Below are 23,922 nucleotides of genomic sequence, written 5' to 3'. Positions count from 1 at the left end.
TCCAGGTGAATATTTCCTTGTTCTGGCATTACACACTGAGTAATGTAATTAAAGAGCATTTATGAAATGTTCAGGACTGTGCTGCTGGGAATTCTAAACAGAGGGGAAAGTGGAATTGTGTGTGTTTGTGGTGTCCCTAGATGAGCGAGGTGATTTGCAGGCCAAGTGAGAGGTGAGATTTTGAAACTGCAAGCTTTTTCAAGCCAGAGCTTAGGGTCTAAAGGTAGTGACACGCACACAGTTTCGTCTCACATAATGGTTGCGTTGAGGTTGGAAAGGTTTTATTCCTGGTAGTCGGTGCTGTGCTGATAAAAACACCTCCGGATTCGAGCCCTGCCTCTTGTTGTCATTTAGAAAGAGAGCGAAACGGGCTCTGGAAAGGAAGCGGGGCGGCTGCGGACACGGCCCGGCCCGGCCCGGCCCGGCCCGGCCCGAACTGCCTGCGGGCTCCGGGACTGGAGCTGCCGCGTCCCGGGGCACCTCCGCTCCCTCCACCCGCGGGGACACGGAGCTCCCGCGCGTCGGTAACGCAGGAAAATGCCCCCGTCTCAGCCTTTTAATAGATTAAATTTGATGAATTTTCATTGAGGCCAGAATATTTTATTTCCCGCAGTACATTTCGTTAACTCTCATGAGCGCCGTGGTGCGAGACAGACCCGCGCATGCCGCGTTTAACGTGTAGCCTATTTTTCTTGGGTTGTTTTGGGGAGAAATACTCCACGATCTTAAAGACCAGTAGTACCTGGGAAAACAAGATTAAAAAAAAAAAAAAAAAAAAAGAAGAAGAAGAAGGAATAAACTAGGAATACTTGAAACGGTAGCCTGGTGACTGCCCTGTCCCGGTCGCTTTGCGGGCTGTGCCGAGGGAAGGAGAACTGCTGGGGGGACGGAGCGGGGACCGAGAGCGCCCAGCCCTGCCCGGCTCCCGGAGCCCCGCGCCGCAGCCGATCCCCTTCCTCAGGGAAACGGGACTCGGAACAAGGCGCACCTGGGGTCGCTTTTACATCCGTGACCGTGTCGTTGCTACGTGAACCGAATTGGTGCGGGTTAGTGTAGGTACGGCCCCAGTGTGCTGCGGGCTCGAGCGGTCCCGAAAGGTGCGTCCTTACAGGGCACCAACCGTGTGTTCGTCCCCGGGAGCCGAGGCGCGGCGGGACAGCAGAACGGAGCAGGAGCCACAGGACTGACAACGGGGCTGTGCCGCCTGTCCCCTTCTGGGTCTCGATGCGGGAGGCGAGAGCCCTGCCCCGATGCCTTCAGGCGGCGGCTGCGCTGGCCGAACGGGAGCGGGACTCTCCGAGCCAGGGGCGGACCGGCGCTCCCCGCCGGACACGTTTTCTCGCCAAGAGGAGAGGAAGAAAAACAACCTTTGGGAGAGGAAGGCTGCCGCATTTTCAAACAAACCGACCCCAGACCTTCCAGGTTCTGCTGCCTGAAGACGGTGAGTAGGAAAAAAACCCCAAACCACTCGGGCTACTCGAGTCTTATCAGCGCTTCAGCTGAAGGCACGGCTTTCGTGGGAATCCTCGTCTGGGCTGCCGGGGCCAGACGTGGGGGTGGCGCCGTGCCCCGTGTCCCCGCGGCGGAGACCCCCGCCGCTCGCCGTGCCCCGCTCCGCTCGGCGCTTCCACCCCCGCGAACGGGCTCAGCGCTGCCGGGGCCGCAGCGGGGGCTCTCGTGCTCTATTCGGGAAGGAGGACCCGGTCCGGCTCGGTAGCGGCGAATCCCCAATTTGCAGCCTCTCTCGGGTCGCCTCTTAGCGGGGTTGCGCGGCCGGGACTGAGTCCCGCTCTGCCCGCCTCCCTCCCAGCTTCCCTGCACCGGGGCCGGACTGTGGCCGGGGCTGTTCTGCCCTCGTGTGAAGAAAGTGAGAGCCCTTTCCCCGCCGCCCGTCAGCGTCCCGCCGCAGCAGGCCGGGATACGGGCATCGGCACCGTGAGCCCCCCTCCATGGCTAATTCCCCTCCTGCTTCCTCTACCCCCGCGAGCGGCTGCAGGACCGGGCCGGGAGCGGCTCCGCTGGCTCCTTCTGCTCTCGCCTTCTCCGGGTTTGTCCGACTGCTGCCCGGCCCCGGGAGCGGCGGCGGGCGGGGCGCGGGCTCAGCCGGGCGCACCGACAGATCGGGCCGCTCCCCGGGGCCGTGCCGGGATCCCCGCTCCTTCTCCCGGAAAGGGCTCTCCGCGCTCCTCTGCTGGCTGCCCATTCCCGTTACTTGCATTCCCCTCGCTGCGACATTTCTGTGGGTGCCGATAAACCCTCAGCTCTCCGATTAACCGCAGCTACAGTGTGCAGCTGCCAGGGGCGTGTTCCTACGTTTTCAGGTAGTTCTTTCATGTCCCAAAAAGGGCTTAATTAGGAGAGGGGAGAGGCCGACAGCCACTGCCTGCCCTTGTGTCAAACGTTCCAATAGCCGCACACGGGGCTGCGCGCTCACCTTTGCCGCTCGGCCCGATCGCCGCTCCCAGCGCTGGGCTGAGCTTCTGCCCTGGTGTTCATCCGAAATCCCCTTTGGTGGGGCTGTCAAAAAAAACCAAACAAGACCCTCGGATGTGAAATGTCCTTTGAGAGCAAGCGAGCCCCGCTAAGGAGTTACGCGCCCGGCTTAGGAGTGAGAAGGGAGGAATGTGCCATTTGGCGGAGGTGATGACACACGCAGCAGTGCTGTTACACCTGCACCGGCCCTCACCGCGGAAATGCCTGCGAGGGGGAGCGCCGGGAGCAGCATGGGTGGCCGGCAGAAAGAAGCTCGCCCCGGCCCTGGGGAGCCCGGCAGCCCCGGCCCCGACGGCGGGGCACAGCTGGCTCCGGCTGCTGCGTCGCCCTGCGCGGACCGAGCCGCCGGGGAGCCGCCAGGGGCTGCCCAGGGAGAGGAACCCTGGAGAGGGTCTCTCCTGTGGGCCTCCTCCCTTCGCCGTTTCGTTTGTGCGCGTTAGGGGGGTGCCTGGGGGCGGCGTGCGCTGCTCCGCGGCTGGGTGCGGAAATAGACGGGCCTCCTTTCTGTGACCGAAATCATGCAGCCCGGGTTTTGGGGCATACATTCCTCCGCCGACAGGAGATAAGGGATTCGTTATATAGCTCTAGGCGAAGATGCAGAAACGTGTTTTAATCAAGACATATAGAAATATATAATTTTATATATTTATATATTATATCCATATAAATCTAATAGTTCCTCGAAGACCTAATTTATTTCTCGGTTAAAATACGTTTCTATATCTTCGACTGCCTTTACCCGCAATTAGTCTGTCTCGGGTAGGGGAGCAGGGACCCGTGGCCGGACGGAGGAACTAGAAACCCGCGCATGGGCCACCGAAGCCCTGGGCGCCCCGAAGGGAGATGCCGGCTGCCCCGGGCATGCACGTTCGGGAGCTGCCAGCCCCCCGGGTTCACGCTTGGTTACGAGAATTGATGTCGAACTTAAAATCATCAGGACAGGGAACATCGTGCGAGGCGGTTCACGTGCAAGAAAGGCAGGAGCGAGTCTGAGGGCCATGAGCTGCCGGCCGGCAGAGCTGCGGGCGCCGAGGTGAGCGTGCAGCTGCTCCCAGGGCCGCTTCTGGCCAGCCCGAATTGTGCTTGAGTATGGGCGGGGAGGCCAGGTCCTGCGGAGCCGTGCCGGCAGCAGCGGGCTCACTGCGGCGCCGCGCCCCGGGGCCCAGCGAGGCCGCGGCCGGGCAGCGCAGGTGGACCCGGCCCTGCGGAGTTCGGCCCTCTTCTTGCGGCTGCCGGCGGGCTCCTTGTCTGGTGGAAAGGCTCGGGGGTCAAACAGGGCCGGTCTGCCCCGCTCCCGGGATAGGGCTGAAACCAGTGCAAAGTGTCGCCTGCACGCCGCTGCACCCGTGCCTGAGCAGCCCCGTGGCAGTGGTTTGTTACAACACGACAGCTCTTGTGCTCGGGCCAGCTGACACTGCCTGTCTGCTGCTCGGGGAGGCTCTACCTGAAGGCAAGAAAGGGAAAGGAGAGGGGAATGTCGGTGCCACATACGCTACTCCAGGAACCGTGTGAAATAAGCCGAAGCTCTCCAGGCGAAAGGAGCAGGAAAGCTGCCCAGCGTGTCATCCCCCGTCTCGCCACCCTGCCCCGGCCCTTGAGGCGCCTGTCAGCCCTGCAGCCGCGCTGGGGGCCAGAGTGTACTTTGCGGGGAGGGAGAAGGGGCCACCCGACACCTTTTTCTTTCTGCTTCCTACAAATAAGAGCTGCAAGAATCGACTTGCAGGGAGCGGCAACAGCCTCCTTGTGCTCCTCGGGCGCGATCGGTTGGCGGGGCCCGCGGCCAAGACATATAAACGCGACCGCGTGTGCGGCTGGACGTGTGACAAGCCGCCGTGGCAGGGCGAGCGCCGCGGGCACACCCCTTCGCACCCACCGCCTCCAGCGCGACCCCGCGCCGGGCGGGAGGGGAGCGCAGCGCCGCGGGCCCCGGCGGGCTCCGGGGTGGGTGGCGGAGGCTCGCCCAGCGCCCCCCGGACACCGCCCCCCGCCTCCCCCCGCCCCCGGCGGCGCGGCTGAGCCGGGGCGGTTCCGCGCCGCTCCGCGGGGCCACGTCGGGCCGCGTGTGCGCGGGGCTGAGCGCGGCGCCGTGACTGCAGGGTGAACTCGGCCGTGCCCAGCGGCTCGGCGGCGATAGGGGAGCGGGCTCCTGACGAAAGCGGAACTCGGCCGGGCCCATACAAATCAGAAAAGAGCCCGGCCGCCGCGGCAGAGGGGAGCGGAGCCCGCGGGGGCAGGGACGCCGCCGCCGCCGTGCTGCACGGATCAGCGGCGCCGCGAGAGGCGCCTCCCGATCTCCGTCCGGGTCCCGGCTTCGACTCCGGCTTCAGCCCCGTCTCGGCGAGCGCGGAGCGGGACGGCCGCCAGCAGCGGGCTCCGTGCAGCGGGCAGCGCTCCGCACCGCGCGGCGCTGCGCTGGGCGCCCCGGGCGGCGGGCGCGGGGCACCATGATGAGCAACTATCCGGACGGCGAGGAGGACACGGTGGCGCTGCTGGCTCATGACACCAGCGGCAGCAAGGAGCCGGATCGGGGCAAGGAGGAGCTGAGCGCAGACAAGGGCCCCGAGAAGCCGGACCCCTCGCAGAAGCCCCCCTATTCCTACGTGGCCCTGATTGCCATGGCCATTCGGGAGAGTGCGGAGAAGAGGCTGACGCTGTCCGGGATCTACCAGTACATCATCAGCAAGTTCCCTTTCTACGAGAAGAACAAGAAAGGCTGGCAGAACAGCATCCGCCACAACCTCAGCCTCAACGAGTGCTTCATCAAGGTGCCCCGGGAGGGCGGCGGCGAGCGCAAGGGCAACTACTGGACCCTGGACCCCGCCTGCGAGGACATGTTCGAGAAGGGCAACTACCGCAGGAGACGAAGGATGAAACGGCCTTTCCGGCCGCCTCCGACCCACTTCCAGCCTGGCAAGACCCTCTTCAGCCCCGACAGCTACGGCTACCTGTCCCCGCCCAAGTACTTGCAGTCCACCTTCATGAACAACTCGTGGCCGCTGGCGCAGCCCCCCGCGCCCATGCCCTACACGTCCTGCCAGATGTCTGGTGGGAACGTCAGCCCCGTCAATGTGAAAGGACTCTCGGGCCCGGCATCCTACAGCCCCTACTCGCGGGTGCAGAGCATGGCGCTGCCCAGCATGGTGAACTCCTACAACGGCATGGGCCACCACCACCACCACCCGCACGCCCACCATCCCCAGCAGCTCAGCCCGGCCAGCCCCGCGCCGCCCGCGGCCCCGGCGGCAAACGGAGCCGGCCTCCAGTTTGCCTGCGCCCGTCAGCCCGCCGAGCTGTCCATGATGCACTGTTCTTACTGGGAGCACGACAGCAAACACAGCACCCTGCACTCCCGCATAGACATCTAGGGAGGCTCCGGCCAGCCGCCGTCACAGAAATGCACCGGCCCCGCTGCCCCTCTCCTGCCCCGCCGCGTTCCCCTGCGCTTCGTGTCTCTCCTCCTCGTCTCTAGCCACGGACTTCCCTCTCTCTGTGCCCAAACTCTCGCGGTGGGGAAATAGCAGCCTTGCCCCGCGTGTAGTGTCAGTGTAGGAGCCGTCCCTCCGTGAGAAGAAGGCAGTGTAAGTGTGGGGGCTTCCCCGCGGGGCTGCGCCGGGCAGCGGCGGCTGGGCCGCCTGTCTCCGGGCGAGCGGGGATTCACCGGGAGTTTCTCCGCTCGTGTGTGTGTGTGTTTGTGAGTTGTTGGGTTTGGTGGGGTTTTTTTGTTTTGGGTTTGTTTGGTTTCGTTTTTGTTTTTTGTTTTTTGTTTTTGTTGTTTTTTTGGGGGGGAAGTATCTAATTAAAAATTGGCTGTTCAGCCCTCAAAATTATGCTCCTTTGTAATTCGGCCGTAATCTTTTCGGGCTCAGCCATGGGGAGAGTAAAGTGGAGTCTGTAAATAGCGGAGGCGTTTTCACGCGTGCGGTGCGAGGCTGGCGGGGCCTAGACACTACTGTGTGCCCGCGGTGTTCGTCCTCCTTCTTCTCTTCATCCCCTCTGTCTTCTTCCTCGCTCTGCAAAGCACTGCGCTTCTTCCGAGCTGTGGCTTTTCGTTAAAATAGTACTTAACGTGGGGACTGCTGTAACAGCAGATGTGCGATATTGCTGGTTAATAGAAACCAACAAACAAAACCCGCCAGGGTCACTCGTGAAACATTTCGGCAGTGGTAAATATATTTTTAAAGGAGACAATGTCCTCTGAGGTCTTAAAAATAATTTTATACAGGTCTAAAAAAATATTTTGATGTTATTAAAAAAAAAAAAGAGGTGCTTTCCTGTAAATTGGAATATTTTTCCGTGTGCATATTATTATTAATAATGAAAGTTTAAACTATCTTCAGGTTTTTTGCCCCCAAACCTGGCCCAAAATGTATTTTCCGGTAGGTTCTGCTTTTGAATGCTTACCCTTTTTCTTAAAAAATTTTGATCCTTCAATTTTACATAGATTCATGTGGGGGGAAAAAACAGCGATTTTAAAACAGGGGCCAGTTCATAGCGATTTTGTAAATGTTTGTGTAAACTGATAGATGCTGTGGCATAGTACCATTTTGGGACCAACTTTTCTAGAATGAACTAGCACTTTCATTGTACTTTCTAGCATTGTAAAGTCTCCAATAAAATGCCTTTCCTTCTTTCCATATCGTTTTATTTCACTCCGGTCCTCCACGCTCGGGATCGGGAAGAGGCAGCGGAGAACGGGGCGGGCGCTGTGTGCCGGGGCCGCTCCGGGCTGCGGGCAGCGCTCCCGGCCCGCAGCTGCAGCGCTCCCCGGTGCATCGCACGGCCGCTCGGCTGCGGGAACCCGCGGGCAGTGCTGGGCACTCCATCGGCTCCGTCAGGCACCGGCGGAGAGCTCCGGGGGCTCGGGGCTGTCTCGGCGGCGGCCGAGAAGGTGCGGGGACCGTTGCGTTGGTTCCGCGGGCGTGCGGGGCGGGCGGGCCTGGGAGCGCCTCCGCTCTGGGACGCGGGAGGCTGCCGGCACCTCGCCCGTGTGCCTGGCCCGGGGTGCCGGCGGCAGAGGCCTCCGGGCAGTGCCTGGGGCTGTGCCGGACCCTGGCTCCGCTTTCGTTTCTTCTCCGCGTGCTCGGAGCCGTGGTCCTGGGAGGAGAAGAGCGGTCCCGTGTCGCTCCGAGCCCGGCCCCGTCCGGGCCCGGGCCGGTGACGGAGCCGGGAGCCGCAGGCGGGTGTCTCTTTCCTCGCCCGGGCCGGTGGCTGCGGCAGCGGCCTGGGCCTCGCTTCTAAACCTGCCCGTCCTCGTAGGCAGCGGCCCTTGCGCGGGCGCCTGGGGGTCAGGAGAGGATGGGTCAGGCAGGACGACCCCCGCCCGGTGCCGGCCCGGCATGTAGTGGGTCCCCCTTAGGCTCCGGCCTGGGCCAGGCCTGCAGCTCCGCGGCAACAGCGGGGATGCTGGCGTTCGCTTCCCGGGCTGCGCGGGCAGCTCGCTGCCCCGGACACGGCTGCCAGGGGTGAAATCCGGTAACGCGGCTGAGCACTCCGCGCCCGCTGCCAGGGGCCTGGCACTTGCCCTTGCCCGGCTGCCTGACGTTCTCCCTTTCTGTCAGGGCCTGCTTCCCTGCACGGCAGGAAGCGGCAGCCTCCAGCCCAGCCACAGAAAGCACTGGGAGACGTGGAGACTGGTCGCCTCTCCGCCGCTCGGCGGGCACGGCCAGGCCAGAAGGGCTCCGGGGAACCCGCCGGGCCATCGCGGAGGCCCTGCTGTGCCCTCTGGCCCCGCTCCCCAGGCGGGGAGGGCGGGAGGGCGCTGGGAGCGTTGGTGCGGCCGAGGGGCTCCGCTCCCGGGCGGACAGAGACGCACAAGGGGTGCAGAAAGCGGGGCACGGGAGCTGGGGGCCGAGTGGCTGCCCCGGGCACAGGGAGGGGCGAACCGAGCCTGGCCTCTGCACGAACACCGATGTAACGGGAGGCCGAAGGCCGAAGCGGGGATGCCAGAGCGCATGGGACACGGCCGGGACTCACGCCGCTGCCAGCTGTGGCTCTGCGGGAGCGACGCGCTCCTCTGTGCCTCTGACCTGCCCGGGGCCCTCGCGTGGGAGCGGGCGGTGGAGGGGCGAGGTAGCACCGCTCACAGGCACCGAGGATCGCAGCTTTCCACCGGAGGGCTCAAGGCCTTGGCTGCTTGTTCCTTATTAGATAGGTACTGCCAATACCGCTACTTTCCTCCAGGGTACTTGAGGCCACAAGGGAAACTCCCGCCACCGGAGGTGGGCACGGGGCGAAGGGAGGGCGGGACCAGCTTCCCGGACCCCCGCACAGACCCACCGGCGCCTCCCTGGGCTCCTTCCTGGGCTTTGCCGTCTCTTGGCCTGAAGCAAAGGCTGAAGCGCCTTTGGCACACTCCCGGGAACCGCTGGGGCTCGCCAGCTTTGAGTGAAGCTATACCTGACCATGCCAGGTGCAGGGAGAGGAGGCGGCAGCCGGCCGGGACCGGGCAGGGACGTGCGGCCCCTGGGGCTATTCCGATTCCCGAGCGGTGTCCACCCAGGTCCCACTGTGCTTCACCAGCGACCGGTTGAACCCATAGAGAGAGGCAGGGAACCGCGTGTTTGGGAGAGAAGCAGGCCGGCAGGGCCGTGAGGCCGCTCTCCCTGCCAGGCTGGGGGCCTGTCCGTCTGCCGGGCTCCCTGTGCCCGGCCCGGGCTCTGCTCTCCTTCGCCCCGGGCCCCCCGCGCCGCTCCCGGGCGGCTGTAGGATGTTTTCACGATCGTTTTCTGTGTTTTATAAACAGAAACTGCACTGAATGTAAACTCGCAGGGAAATCACGGCGAGAGCCCGGCCGCCGTCCCGGGCTGGCCTGGCCGCGCTCGCCGGGCGCTGTCGGGCGGCGGCCCGAGGCAGGGCTTGTCCTGCCGGCAGCAGCTCGGCCTCTGCCACTGCCGGGAGCGCCCGGGCCTCCCGTTCAGTCCCGCCGGCCTTGGGAGGGGGGCGGCCATCATCTCCCTGCATGCTGGTGCTTGCCTGGGCAGCGGGCACCGGCCCCTGGGGAGCCGCCGCGAACCGTGCTGTGCGCTGCCGAGCACCTAGGCGCCGTCCCGCAGGGACCGCATATCCCGTACGAGCTCTGCCTCCCCGCGGGCCCGCGCCCAGCCCGCTGGGCAGTCCGGGTGATGTGTAGGATCGGGCCGCACCCCGGGACAGTGGAACTTGGGACGGCAGGGGCTGAGCGGGAGCAGGGGTCTGTACAGACCCCTTCGCAGTCAGCTCCGTGGGGACGAGCACCGCCAGAGGACCAAGGGGTGCCCACGGTAGCTCAGCATTCCCTTGCCCCGGGCCGCCGCGTCACCTCCTCCCGCGGCTCCCACCTGTCCCCGGCCGCGCCGCCGCCCAGCCCCGTCGGCCCCTTACAAAATCAGGCGGCCGAGCGCCGTACTCTTGGCAAGCCCTGGGTTTGCGCGTTGTGTAAGGTCTTTCCCCGTTATATAAATGACGGCAGGAGGAATGCACCACGGAACGGGACGCGCTCCCCGGGACAGCACCTTGGCGCAGAGCCTCCTCCGGTCCCGGGGCCGCCGCCCGCCGCGGGGCTGCTCCGGGGGCCAGAGCCAGGGAAGGGGGGCTCAGGGCTGCTGAGCCGCCGCCGCTGCCCTTTCGGAGCGGCCCCGGGTTTATGCAACGCTGGCGAGAGATGAAAGCAGAAGAGCGAGGGGTGTTTTCTCCCTGCCGGAGCGGGCGTGGAAGCAGCCTGCCTCTGTCGGGGAAGGACAGAGTTGGATCCCCGAGGCTGAGCGGACTCCCAGCGCCCCTCTGCTGCTCCAGCACCCGGGGTAGTGCCAGCTCCGGGGAATGTTTTGCGACCGCAGCTTTCTCTTCCTCTCCCGTCCTTTGCGCAGGCCACAAAGGTCCTTTGAAGCCCTGGCCGGGCTCGGAAGGTGCCAAAGCCCTGGGCGCCGGGAGCGCTCCCCGGCGGCACGGCACAGCACGGCACGGCACGGCACGGGTGCCCTCTGCCTGCGGGCCGGCGGGAGCGCGGGGACAGGCGCCCGGCAGCGAGGTGCTGAGGGACCCCGTGGGCTTTGTCCCGCTCCTCTCTCGTGCCAGGACCCAGTAGGCGACGGTGGCGGTGGCTGCGGGCAGGGCAGAGCCAAGCTCCATGAGGAGACACACACAGAGCTCTTACCTTGCGCCCCCCTCCCGCCCCGGCCAGAGCGGCTGTTTAATACCGCCTGATTCCTGGTATTCTTTTCCGTGTTTTAAGTGGTGAAAAAGTCATTTCCAGTCCCATGGTCCGCGTTTCACCCTGAACTCATTGAAAAGAGAGTGCGGGGTCAGGACTGTTTATTATACAACCAATTAAAACAGGAAAATATGCAAAGGCTTCATTCAGCGAGATCCGGCTATTGTTAAACCGAAAATGATATTTTTGTTTCAAAAATAAAAAAGTACATTTGTTACTTAAAAAATCTCCGCTCTGCGTGTGTGACAGTCGGCAGCGCGGCGAGCTCCGGCCCCGGCTCGGGCCCGTCCCGGCCTGTGCGGCCGGAGGGCGGCTCGACGGGGCGGGCGGCGGGCAGGCACCGGGGACCCCCGTTCCCCCCGCTCTGGGTTTCGGCCCGCCCTGCGGGGTTCGCTGCTGCCCGCTCGCAGGGGAGGTCGGCCAACCTCAAACGCGGGGGACCAGCTCCATGCAGGCGGGCACGGGCAGCCGGCGTGGTGCTTTGGGCAATACAAGAGGGCGAAAAAAAATACTGCAAGGGCTAAAAAGCTCGGCACTGGAGCGGCCTCGGGCGGGGTCGGGATAACCAGGCTGGAGAGTCCCGAGAAGCGCTGCAGAGCCCTGAGCCCAACGTTGAGCCCCGGCGCGACGCCCGCAGCCCTGGGCACACCGTGGCGGCCGGGAGGTGAGCAGGGAGAGGGGCCTCAGGCGGGGCTCCCGGCTCTACAGGTCCCCTACGACTTCTCCATCCACCTATGCGAAATTCCCCAGTAGCTCGTCCCTGGGTCTGCGGGGCATCGCCGCCCTGGCAGGCTCTGCTCTGCGGCGATGTAACATCTGCCCTGCAGCAGGGATGCGCCCCCGCACAGGCCAGGCGGGAGGGCAGGGGAGCTCCTCCCGGTGGGACTCGGCGCCCGCCCGCCGCCCGCTCCGCCGCCCGGGGCCGCCGCGGCACCGCCGCCCGCTCCAGGTAGCCCTTGGGGATGTGCTCAGCAGCGGGCCTGGGAAGCGTTCACCAAAACAATCGCTCCGGCTGGCCTAATCCAATGAGTTTATTTTAGTCCTCGAGCTATATTGAAAACATTCGCTCTGCTTCTTGTGGCTGTTTACAGTATGTTGGTCTCAACATCACAGCCGCCCTTCTGGAAAAGTCTTACAGGATTCAGGCAGAGGGAAACCAACACAGAAGTGACTCGGAAAGCATGATGGCAAATGATTAATCAAATCAGAGACAGGAAGGCGGAGGTAATCAATGAGTTTTCACTTATAGTTTACTTGGATGGACATCTTTTTCCTTTTTCTTTCCGTAAGTTTAGAAACCACATGGGGTTTTATTGGCCAAACAAGCAGCTGCAGGACTTGGTGGGCTGGTGGGAATTCGTTCAAAATCAGCTGCATGTTTCCTGAAGACGAATTCGGCTTTAGACAAAACCTCGTGCTTGTTCCCGCCCCAGGCACACGGCGCTGGGCGGCGGGCACCGGGCAGGGCTGCGCCCCGCGGGACCCCGCCCGCCCCCGCTGCGGGGACCTGCCCGGTGTCCCGGAAACAGGCAGTCGAGGACCACAGATCAGGAGCACGTTGGCAGGGAAGGAGAGCCTTGCTCTCTCTGAGCAAATACCCTGAGAAATCTCATCAGGTGCTATTTTAAAGTGAAACACCGGCTCTCCCTGCTCTGCCTTTGAGAGAGGGTTTGCGAGCTTTATAAGGCCTTTTCCTGTTATAAAATGACGGCAGGAGGAACGCCACCCTGCCCTGCCGTGCCGGAGGTGCCAAACTCGATTTGCCCTGAGGGCACAGGCGGATGCGGGCACACAGGTGGCTCCTGACAGCGGCGGAATCTCCTGGCTTCCCAGCTGGTCCCTGTAAACCCTACGGTTTTGCTGGCAGTTGAATTGTTCGCCTACTTTCGTTTAATGTCTTTCTCTCTCCAAAAGGATTTTTTCTCCCACCCCACATGAATAATCCGGAGAGATCACGAAATAACGGGGCGGAATTTCACCTTTCTCGTTCACAGTTACGATTTTCGATGACAAGAGGCAGCACGGGGTGAATGCAGGCACGGGGTGGCCCCGACCCGCGGGCTGGCCCTCGAGGGACATGTCACTGACAGCGGATGGGCATCTGGCGCTTGGCTGGGGCAGGGGCGTCTGAAGAAAAACCGCGGGGCTTCGGTAAATGGGCTCTGGGAGAGGTTCGGGATTTGTGGGTTGTCGGGGTAGCTGCCACTTCTTCAGGCAAGCAGTCCTTGCAAAGGTGCGGATCTGGAGGCACGCTGCCGGCCCCGCCGCAGAGAAGGGTTACTGGCGGGTTGTTTAAGGTATGTCGCCGGTTTCCCTGTTTTTTTCCCGGCGATAACTGTGATTCTTTTCGCTAATATCGTTTTGTTCCTTGAAAACCCAAACAATCAATAAAGTACAGGGCGAAGCTGAGCACAACACGAGACGTAATGTTCTAAGTTATCAAAAGGGGGAAGAAACGAAAGAGAGTCACTCGCTACTGATCTCTTTTTTTTTTTTTTTTTTCTCAGGTGTTGCTTTTAACAAGATGTTCAGGAAAAAAAAGTATCAGGCACACGTTGACTGCGCTTCCTCTGCTCCTTGCTTTGGAGGTGATATCGCTTGGTGCTTAACAGCGACAACGTCTGCGGCGTCTGGTACGTGGCTCTCGGCTGCTCCCCGCGCTCGGGTACACGTGGTTCTTGCGGCGCGAAGGCTGCCCCGCATCCAACCCCACATTCACCACCGCATCCAGCCCCGCATCCAACCCCACATTCAGCCCCGCATCCAGCCCCGCCGAGGAGCTGCTGGCAGCCCCAGCGCAGAATCAGAAGCGGCGCCGGTAACGGCTCGCACAGCCCAGACAACGAAATCCCGAGAAATGTTCACCGCCGCTGGCTGCCTGGCTACTAAAACACCCCCCGGGCGCGGGGTGAGGCCGGCAGGCGTTTCGGGGAAAAGCAGGTTGCAGGAGCCTGAGGTTTGGGCAGCCGGAGTTCTGCCTTGATGCGTTTTCACCAAGATTCTGGGGCCGTACCCTCCGGGCGCTGCGCGGAGCTGCTGCCAGCCCCTTCTGCCCTCAAAGCAGCCCCAGGCGGGGGCAGGAGGAACTCGCACCCTGAGTCCGGGAACGGCCCCGGGGATTCCCGCTAGTACCAGTGGGAGAGGGGCTTTAGAGGAGCTTCAATCCATGTCCTCATTAGATCCTGCGATGGATCTGATGTTCCCAGGGAGCGGCGGGAGGGCGCGGGGCAGCGGCCGCCCTGCCGGATAGGCAGGGCAGGGGCAAGAGCAGGAGCAGGGACAGTGGAAGGGACGGCCTCTCAGTTCCCGGCCTTACAAGTTGCTTTTCTGGTTCCTGTGAAGCCTCCGAGATACGGGGACGTTTTCAAAAAAAAAAAAAAGAAACGGGAAATTAAAAAAGTTAGCAGTAACGCTTTTTAAAATACACGTCCCTGATGATATCTCCTGTAGAGCAGCCTCCTGCCCGGCCTGTTGTAGCTCCAGTCCCAGGGAGCAGTCCTCTTGACCTACTCTTTCCCCAAAATCAACGAGTTCGCTTTGGACGCCTCTTGGTTCCACCTTTTTTGATAAACCACCGTTCCGTTCAGTCCAGAGCAGCCAGTGTTGTCTGGGACAGTCACCAGTTGCCTTGGAACAGAAATAAGAACCACTTGTTTAAACATCTTAAGGTCCCAAAATCTCTAAGAGCCATCACAGAAGGGTTTGGGTTGGTTTTTTTTTTTGTTTTCCCTTCCCGAAGCGAGAAGGGACCGAGGGGATTATAGGGAACAATGTCTGCTCCGGTTGCTGCAAGCACCAGAAGATTTTGGTTTGCCTTTTTTTTTTTTTTTTTTTTTTTTTTCCCATCAGTTTTTCCATTCCTTGAGGAAAATTTTTCAGTATCTGAATCAAAGTGCATGATTCCAACTTTTTTTTTTTTTCCCTGTTGTTTTGTTTTATCTCAGCTCCTTTTCATGTTTTCATTTAAAAAGTGACAGATTTGGTAGAACTCTCAAGTGTTTCCCATTAGAGGCGGGGAGTTCACCAGTGCGCCTTTCTGATGTTGCACATGACACGTTTCGGAGTTTGAAGCAGGAGCACACCCTAAGTAGTTGCAGTTGGGCCGGTGCGGGGCAGCTCCCGAGCCCCGGCCCGGCCCGGCGCTGCCCTCTGCCGGCCCCGCACCGCCCGCACCGCCCGGGGAGCGGCTCCCGTGTCCCCCCGGCCGCGGGGGCTCCGCGCTTCCCACCGCAGCAGCGTCCGAGTGCCAGAAAACGCCCAGAAGAGCCACGGGGGCGGGAGGTGTTTCCCAGCCTGCGGGACGTTCTTCGTGCGGTCTTGCAATGTGGGGAATTCCTGCTCTACAAATACGCAGTTGCACATTTCTGCTTTTGCCGGCTCCATTCCCCTCGCGGATTCTTCTTTTCCCTTCGCTGCTGCTCTCCTTCTCTCGCTGTTACCACGGGGACTGCAGACACCGCTCCTGACAGCAGGCTTTTGCCATTGCTCTGGTGTTACGTATTTTTAACCGCTGATCTCTCCTTTAAGGAAAATTTCCTTCATGTAACAAATCATTCTGAGTTCTTGTGTTTTGGAGTGTGGCCCTGTACAAATTTTAAAAAAGTGTTGTGGAAAGCAGCACTTGGTTAGGAGAACCAGAAGGTTCTTCATAGCTAAATTTTCCTGTAAATACATGCAGGATAAAATCCTTCTTTGGCAACCGAGACTTTATAAATACAGAAAATGTGTGTGTACACACTTACTGACATTTTTGGTAGTAAACCTTTGTTTTATACTACTCAGATGCAAAAAAAATTACTGTGTAGTCCATTGATCGTGATCAGACATGGACATTTGTAATTGCAAAATGTGAAATGAGAAAAAAAGAAAAGGGTATGGGCTAAGGAAATATCCCTTTTCCTACATTACTCGCATCTGTTAATGCATGGACATAGGATTGTTGCTAGTTTATAGCAGCAGTTTGTCATTTATGCAACAAAATCACCAAGTTCTGTAGTTCCCAATGTCACGGAGTTTAAGGTGCTCACAATTTATTAGATCCTACATGAATTCTAATATTCTTTATATGATCAGCTGTTGCCCTTTATTTGAAAAAGAACTGACTATTTAGAAAGTATGAGGAGAAACAGGGTTTGCTAAAGAAACTGAAGTGCAGTGGATCCTAGAGAAATGTAAGGACCAGTGAAATGATGCTGCAGACAGAAGGAAGTCCTGGATTCTCTGTGCTGCCGTGAGTTCTCTCACTGTGACCTGGCAGTGGCCTTTCCCTGTTTCAGTTCTGCACTGGGGCTGGGCAGGGGGATTTGTGTGGGGCAGTGTGACTGCAGGGGATTCCCCATGGCCCCTGGTCTGAAGTGGCCGAGGAAAATCACAAAGATTACTCCGATCCTTGTGTCTCAGCAGCCAGCCCAGCTGGAGGATGAGCTGTGATATCCGTTGCCAACACAGAAATACAGGCTGAAAATAAATTCTCCCCTTTGGCTGCTCAGCCTGGCTGTGGTGAAGCCACTGTCCCGTTCAGTGTTGCAGTGTCAGTGTGCCAGCTCTGGTGGTAGGATGAGTCTGAGTGGGAAGGACTGAGCTAGAGCAGCTCTCCTCAGTGACCAAACTTACCTGCCTTGATTTCTAGGGTTGTTTTTTCTTTAATCTTTCAACTTCTGAGCCGACAAAGACTAGAGCAGCGCTGAATTCTGGGCTCACTGAGCACCCACAGCTTGAGCCAGTGCGGTGGGAAGATGAGGTGCTGGCTATTTCTGGGAGAAAGGTGCTCACCTTGCATTGGGAATTCCAGGAGTGGGATTTTTTTTTTTTTTTTTTTTGTGGTTTATCTTTGTAGCTATGGTTATATTTGTTTTACTGTTCAAGCAAGATTGAGGTGTTTCTGCAATACCACAGCATACAAAGCAGCCCCAGCTCCTGAGAGCCCCCAGTCAAAATACTCCTGTGATGTTTCCAGACTGTTGGCTATCACAGACTGAAGGGTGCCCTGCTCCCAGAGAACTTGCCAGGACTGATGCTTCCCTGATGCAAATCAGCACAGTAGTAATGAAGTCAGTGCACCCTCATGGTGTTAGTCTGGATTTCTCTTGACATAGTCAGTAAATAGCACTTTTTTCTTTGTCCTGTGCCTCACTTCACTGTAGTACAGAACACCTGTCATGATTTAACTTTTGTGCTTTTTCCCAGAGAACTGAGTGAGATGGATTGTTTTCTGGTGGTCAGTCAGTATTTTCTGGCTAGCAGTCAGAAATAGAACTCACCCACTGAAAAAGCCCAGGTGTGGCAGGAGTAGGGTAGAAAAGGTAAACCTCTGAGCGCAGCTGTATTCTCAGACTCCTTGAAGGAGGGTGCCTGTGGATTCGGCACCAGTGGATCTGACACAATGCGAGAACTGTTTTTCTGTATCACTTACATTATAGTTGAAATGTGAAATGAGCACCATGTGGCAGCAGCTAAAGGAAAGAAAAAGGGAAAAAAAAAAAAAAAGGAAGTACTCTCCAAAAGTTTCGGTTATCCCTTGAAGCTATATTACAACATCTACTGCTCTAATTGAATCAGTGTGAGAACTTTTCCCCTCTGTTTAGATCATTCCTAGTCTCTGTCCACTTCCCCTTGGAGATGCCCACATTCAATACAAAGATGTGCCAGGGACGCCCACACCTAGGGTAGGATTTAACATTTGGTTTACTGAGTTAGCTGCTGAAAAGGAAATGTCAATTCTTACATGCCTTTGCCAGAATCCATTATGATGTTCTCCCTCTTTTCTCCCCTTCTTTATAGACTTGGCACCAGGATGAGGCCTGGGAGTTTTATCTGAGTAAAGGCTACTAGATCCACTCTGAGGATGCAATAGATTAATTGATCATTTCTAGGGAGTCTGTTGGGATGAATCAAAAACCTTAAAAGCACTGGCAGCATCTGTGATAGGCCATTAACAAGGCTGATGGTGATGAAGAAGCAATGTGGCCTCGATGCTGCTCAAACCCTACCATCCTTTTAGCCCTGACCAGGAGCTGCATGTGAGGCCTTCTTTTTCACCCGTGAAAGGGTGCCAAGCACAGCCCAGTCAGCATTGTGAGCTCTCATTTGTTACATTTAAAGAGTATTTTTAGAAGTGTGGAGAATATCTCTGCATGTTTCAGAGTATCAATGCTATTACACAGCCCAAAATTACTTGACAGCTCAGAAAGCAAAAGCAATTGATACCCGAATCCAGGTCTGCTCCGTAAGTATTCACATGTGCGAAACAATATGTGATCCACAAAAACATATGGCTCTTGTATCAAATACATGGAATCAAGTTGAATTATGAAGACTTTGAAAAGGTCCTCAGTTTAAATGTACACGGCTCTCTGAAATATCCAGCTAAGTTTAATGCAACAATTAAAACCAGATAGATTGTCAGGATTCATAGACCAGGGATAGAGTTAATTCAGTATGAAAGAAATGAATGACTGGAAAGAAGACAGAAGAGCAGAAGTGGCAGGAAAAGAATAAGAATGAGTGGAGGGATGAAATGCTAGTATGGGGGGGTAGGGAGACTGAGGAATAGAAGGGGGAAAGAAAGAAGTGAAATTAACGAGAAAGAAAAACATGAAAGATGGAGATGAGATAGGAAACAGAAGGAGAGCAGCAAGAAAAATAATGACACTTTATTGTGTCATCTCTCAGCTTTTACTGTAGAAAAACTAAGCCTGGAGCGTAAAGGTTACTATTTATGTATTGAAAGTGCGTGGGAGGGGTTTTTTTCCATAGTTATAGATATATATGTGTGTGTCCATGTAATTACATACAAAAAATGACACAGAAATTTCAGTCTTCCTGGGGATCTCCCACTGTTCCCCATACTCTCAGTTTTCCCACGCTGCCACAATTCTAGCAGCAGTAATGCCTTTTTCCATGCAGTGCTGTGAGCCAGGACTTTCTGTTTCAGTTTGCTGGTTTTTTCTGTCCTGCCTTCTAAGAGCTGGAAATGGGGGTTCTGGCTCCTCTGTCCTGCAGCCCCCAACTTTGGGGCTGTCCACTTAGATATCACAGTTGTTTGCAATTGCTGTTTCCTCCTGTTGATACTCATGGCAACATTTTCATTTTGCACTGACTGATCCAAAATATATCAACTGTTTTGTTGTTGAATTAGTGTCATTGTTTTTGCCTTGTCTGTTCCTGTGCATGCAAGCTGCTAGTGAAAAGCATAACTTTTCATGCTTTTTAGGGCTGAAAGAGTCATTGAGTGATCTTGAAATTATCTATTTGATAATTCAACAATGCTAAATATTGACCACAATCTCTCTGCCTTCTTTAAGATAGGCCCTTTCTTACTGTATCATCATCTTCTACCTTTGACTTGGGCACTACTGGGACCATCAGTGGCATATCTTTGACTGAGAGTGTTTATGCTCATGGCCAGTAAATTGTGCTCTGTTATTGTGTGGGGAATAACACACTCAGCAAGCTAAACTGGATTGCCCATCCATGTGGCTTCAGCAAGGCTGTCTTGGGGAGACAGAGGCAATAGATGAGGTTTCTGGCTTGGGTGTGACATGCATTTCTCTAGCCAGCTGTGGATCCCAAGCAATTTCTGATGCCTGCTGCAGTGTGTGCTCCCAAACCTCCTGCATCTGTCTGTCCATGCATTGGGCTGACTCTCCTCATTAAACCAAATACGCATTTTCTGGATCTTCTTTTCTTAACACGAGGTTCATTACAAAGCTGCCCAGGGTCCCTGCATGTGCCCTTCTCTTGCTCGAGGTGAAACTGTGGCACCCACTACATTTAGGGTGTTGAGGATGGTGCAAAGTTTCCTTTCTTGCCCACTGATAGGTTTGTTGCTGTATGTCTCATGCCTGTACCCTTACAGCCAGCTCCTGGGCTTGCACCGATCCCTAGTTTTGGGTGTGCTATTCCAGCTCCAGTTTGTCTTGCCTTAGACATTCTCCCCAAGCTGTGAGGAAGGTCAGACTCCTTTAGTTTTCTCCCGCACACTGTGGAGAGTTTCCTCTTCTCCATAGGTGTCCTCAGGTCCTCCCATGATTGTGTTTATCCCTTGTCCCTCCAGGGAGGGCCACTTTATGAGAAGTCCAAGGATTTTGTGGTTCAGTGATGGATACTTTATTTCGTGGTGCTGTTGGAAGTGGCATTTCAGCATTTTGTTAGTGACCTGCATGCTTCACTCCTATGCCCTGTCACAGTTGGCATTGTTCACCTTTTTCAGGTGTTCTAGTTTAAGCATGGATCCCGGGTTCATTAACAGTACATGGTTAATCTGTAATTCTTCTAAAACCAAAATGGTCTCTGGCCATTACTGGACTATTTCTGAATGTCTTTTCTGCTGTTTTGTGTAAAAATCTGAGCTAAATTTTGCCATTCTCCCATATCATTTCCCTGTTTCATTTCTCATCGTTCTAATAATCCTGTGACGAAGACAAGAAACAGAAACAGGGATGTTTAACACTTAACAATGTCTTATTGTCTTACTGCTTTTGGAAAAGCAAATGGAAGAGGAAAAACCTCACATAGGGCTATAAACAAAACAGAAGGAAGTGAGTTCACTGTCCACGGGAAAGCGCAGCTCTCCTGTGAAGGAGATTTTAGTTTCAGTCAAGGGGAAATGCACCACTGGTCTGGTACTGAGCAGTTCTTTTCAGCAGGCTGCAATGCTGAAAAGAACTTGTCAGGAAACCCCACATATGTCATGCGTACCTTGGGAGTCTTTCTGATGGACATGAGGCCTCTAGAGTCTGAGGCAGAATCAGAGCCGCATTGGAGAATTGGGGGTGAAATAGTTAAAAGCTCCTTAAAAATTCTACACACTTAGTGATCTTTGTAAGAATAGCAAAAACCCAGATTACTTAATGTCTCAAGTTTGATAAAGCACAAATATGACTGAGTACCCTAATTTTTTTCCCTTCCTCCAGAAGATGGCAAAAGTTAGCTGCATTTAACACAGGCAGAGGGAGGCAAATGTTGCAGGGCTGTTCATGCTATGCCCCAGTTTCAGGTCACCAGTGGTTTAATGCTGCAGCTGGAAGGATTGATCCTGAACTAAGTGGTTTTTTGGAGCAATCAGGCACTGCAGCTCCAGCACTGCTGAGATGCAGCTCCAGGCAGCACCAGAGGCTGCTCAGCTGCTGCACGTTCCCCAGGAGCCACGCAAGTCCCAGCTATGGCTGGACATTTCCCTTCTTCATGAGGTGGGAATTGTCAGCGACATCTCCATGGGGATCACAGCCAGAAATGCAGCTATGAGAAGTTTAAATTTTATACACAAAGTATGGACACATGAATTGCAGTATTTTTTAGTGCTCATGGTATGACAGAGTTTCTGCTGAAGAAAAATCCCTTGAGACTTGCTCCTCAAGTACCAAAGAGATTAGCTCCCACTAATACAGCATATATTTTGTCTGGGACATTGTGGAGAACTTGCATTTACATCGGAACCATGACTGAAAAAAAGAAAAGAATATGTAACAAGTATATAGAAAGAAATATCAGATTAAATACAGATTTGGCAACTAGGATTTTTTTTTCCATCTCAGCAAGGTACTTTAGAAAAAGGAAAGAAATATTACTAACAACATCAAAAGAGACACAAAATAAGCTTTTATTTCTCCTGCAGTTAGTTTATTTTGTTCCTATATTTAGCTGCTCTGGCAGTTTATCATTTCAATATTAGGAAAATATGAGTGTATTTGGGTGAAGTAATTCGCTGAAGTCAAGAGGCTTCCTGGCAGCAGAAAAGGAGAACTGAGAACTGCTTGTTTAAAGGATGCTCCTGAGGTGGTTCAGCTTAACCTGATGCTTATCCCATGGTGAAGTTCTAATTTGATTCCAAACAAATTTGTCCTCACAACTATTTCAGCCTAAGGGTTTTGACAGCTGCTGTAGCTGCCTGATAGATGCTCAGAGTGGATTTGTGCCCATGCCCTTGGAAGGGAAGGGAGCAATGGCCAATCTGGAGGACATTTGACAAATGCCAACGCACCAGCCAGCTGTGCTAACAATGCAAGAGCATGTGACAGCTATTCCTCTCTTAAATGTTCTCTAGGAGGAGGCAAGCTGTGTCCCTAATTCGAAGAAAGCTCCAACTCTCTTCCTGGAAGGGCAGGGCAGGACCAGAGGTGGGGCAAGGACATTGAGCTCTCACCTGTGCTGCCTTTATGTGGAGCTTTGGACAAGATGCATTTGAATACATGTTTTCTCCTTTGGACAGTGTTCAACATACCAGCCACATTACTTGATCCACAGTAAAGTAGTGGTTGTGTCTTCTGTTATGAGAAAATATTCATGTCACAGTTGACTTCTACAAGGTCATATCCTTATTCTTCAAGCTGACTGGGAAATTTTAACAAAGCGATTCCCTGGCCCTCCACTCCCTGAGAAAATTAAATTTATCAGAACAAAACCTTGATTTTTTTTTTTCATTTTGAAGTCTCTTAATATGTCAAAATATTGTTTCCCATCCAGAAGCAGGAAAAAATCTTGTTATCTCAACGTTTTTGGCTGAGTTGAGTTTTCTAATTCAAATGTGCAGAAGGAATATTGCCAGCTGGCTGTTTTTAGCTGCATGAGAAACAATACCAACCACGAGGAACGACCCTGTATCACTTCCATTGGAATGACTCAGCAATACTCCTTGTCAAGAGCCGATTCTGATCGGGTTGGAGAGCCCTGCAGTGCCGCTGTGTGAGCCCCGTCCCAGGGCTGCGTCAGCGATGGTTTCCCTGCCTGTACGGCAGAGGAAGCAGGGACACAATAGCTACGGCGGTAGGAAGCTTTCTAGCCTCACCCCTGCTTCCTCCCCACAGCAGGGGCATTACCTGCCTGCCCACTCCTCTCTGCTGGGTTCACCTTCCTATAATCCCTCTCCTCCGGCAGCTCTCATTTGGATAGAGTGAGACGTGATCAAAATCCTGCAGAAATGGGACCGTTCTCAAGGTGTGTACAGTGCTCTGCTGCAAGCTCTGAAGAAGCTGCGGCAATGTTAATGGCTCTGCTGCTGCCAGATGAAAGGAGGAGAGTACTCAGATCTAATAAATCAACAGATGTTAAATCAATTTCTGCCTTCTCTGTTATATTGCACATCAACAGGAACGTGCTAAAGTGCTTTTTTGTACCGTTTAGCATCTGACATTTCAGCACATCTTGTAAGTGTGCATTAGGAGAATGGAATGTTACTATATTTGTACTTGCCGATTTGGAATAAGGAGAAAATCTGGAGAGATGCAATGTGCACACGGAACATTTTCCAGAGGGGTTGAGGCTGAGGAAACCCAGCACAGTGAAGCTTGAGCTGTATTGAAACTTCAGGCTGCAAATGCACAGAGTCAGAGTTTTGAAAAGGAACTGAAAACTGTGGAAACTTGTAGCTGCTTCTCCAAACCCTGCATAATTGTGGGATCACAGATGCCACTGTAAAATATTGAAATAGTGTGTTTGATTTTAATCAAATTTAATTAAATTTAATTTAATTTTTGATTTAATTTCAGTTATTCTGAAAATATGTTGTTCCTTCATCTTGTCTCCTCAGCTATGCATGATGGCTTTCTGGCTGGTGGATTCAGAAGGGCTGTCTTTAGGTAAACCAGGCTTTTACTGATGAGACCTGGCAGCATCCTGATACAGCCCTGTCTTGCTACTGCACATCAGCACGATCTCTCCCCATGCTCGTTCAGCAGTTTTCTGTTAGATCCCTCCTTGCCTACGTAGTGAGGTCTCTGGAGTCACCACAAGCCTTTAGTCAGTTCAGGTGTGTGTCTCTCGTGTATCAGGGCCCTGAGGGCACCAATAGGCCCCAATCAGCCTAAACAGCCTCCCCTGGGCCCTCCACCCACACCTCTGCCCATGGCTCAGGAGCCTCTTTCTGCTCACCCTGGAGCCTTCAGTCTTGACCTGAGCTATATGACAGCTCCAGCCATGGTCACAGCTGTGTCAGTTCTAGACCCCAACCCACAGACGGACATTGTGGCCTGGTCCCAGACCTGCCTTGTCACTGTGGATCTGCCTGGGAGACCTGGAGGGAACTGGCATGTTGCTGGAGTGGTGAGGAGCCAGCAGCCTCGGCTGCTTTTGACATGGAAGATGGGTCTTGGGAGATGGGCCTAATGCTTAACTTGCCCCAAGAGAAATTGAGCTCTGTCTAGAGGTGAAGAAACCCCTCTACAAAAGATGCAGAAGCTGGTAGATTTGTGTGGGGAGAGTAGTTGTGTCCTAAAAAGCGGAGATGAATTGCAGAGGCAAAACCG

General features: G+C 55.5%; 2 protein-coding genes across 4 annotated transcripts; both read left to right on the top strand.

Annotated features, from left to right (window-relative positions):
• Positions 1–856: 856 nt before the first annotated feature.
• LOC309576714 (uncharacterized protein) lies at positions 857–22,647 on the top strand. Of its 3 annotated transcripts, none has more exons than XR_014226705.1 (3): positions 857–1,441; positions 12,676–12,832; positions 13,189–13,231. XR_014226705.1 is itself a non-coding variant. In XM_082288200.1 (3 exons), exons 1-3 carry the CDS (start codon positions 1,225–1,227, stop codon positions 21,746–21,748), a joined length of 366 nt encoding a protein of 121 aa, XP_082144326.1. In that variant the 5' UTR covers positions 857–1,224; the 3' UTR covers positions 21,749–22,647. The 3 variants fall into 3 exon arrangements, 2 of the variants coding, with proteins under 2 accessions (XP_082144326.1, XP_082144325.1); XM_082288200.1 differs by lacking the exon at positions 12,676–12,832 and adding an exon at positions 21,726–22,647 and having other exon boundaries at positions 13,189–13,314; XM_082288199.1 differs by lacking the exon at positions 12,676–12,832 and having other exon boundaries at positions 13,189–13,800.
• FOXL2 (forkhead box L2) lies at positions 4,723–7,038 on the top strand. The gene has a single exon (XM_082287700.1). It carries the CDS (start codon positions 4,938–4,940, stop codon positions 5,856–5,858), a length of 921 nt encoding a protein of 306 aa, XP_082143826.1. The 5' UTR covers positions 4,723–4,937; the 3' UTR covers positions 5,859–7,038.
• Positions 22,648–23,922: the final 1,275 nt, after the last annotated feature.

The sequence above is a fragment of the Coloeus monedula genome (assembly GCF_965178545.1).
Source record: "Coloeus monedula genome assembly, chromosome: 10".
NCBI lineage: Eukaryota > Metazoa > Chordata > Aves > Passeriformes > Corvidae > Coloeus > Coloeus monedula.
This window is presented reverse-complemented; position numbering and strand designations above follow the sequence as displayed.

Bases quoted from the DNA above. Each gene is read 5' to 3' on its own strand.
- LOC309576714 (XM_082288199.1), top strand. From the start codon at position 1,225: ATGCGGGAGGCGAGAGCCCTGCCCCGATGCCTTCAGGCGGCGGCTGCG. The intron at 1,442-13,188 runs GTGAGTAGGAAA...TTTTTTTCTCAG, and splicing joins GGTTCTGCTGCCTGAAGACG to GTGTTGCTTTTAACAAGATG.
- FOXL2 (XM_082287700.1), top strand. From the start codon at position 4,938: ATGATGAGCAACTATCCGGACGGCGAGGAGGACACGGTGGCGCTGCTG.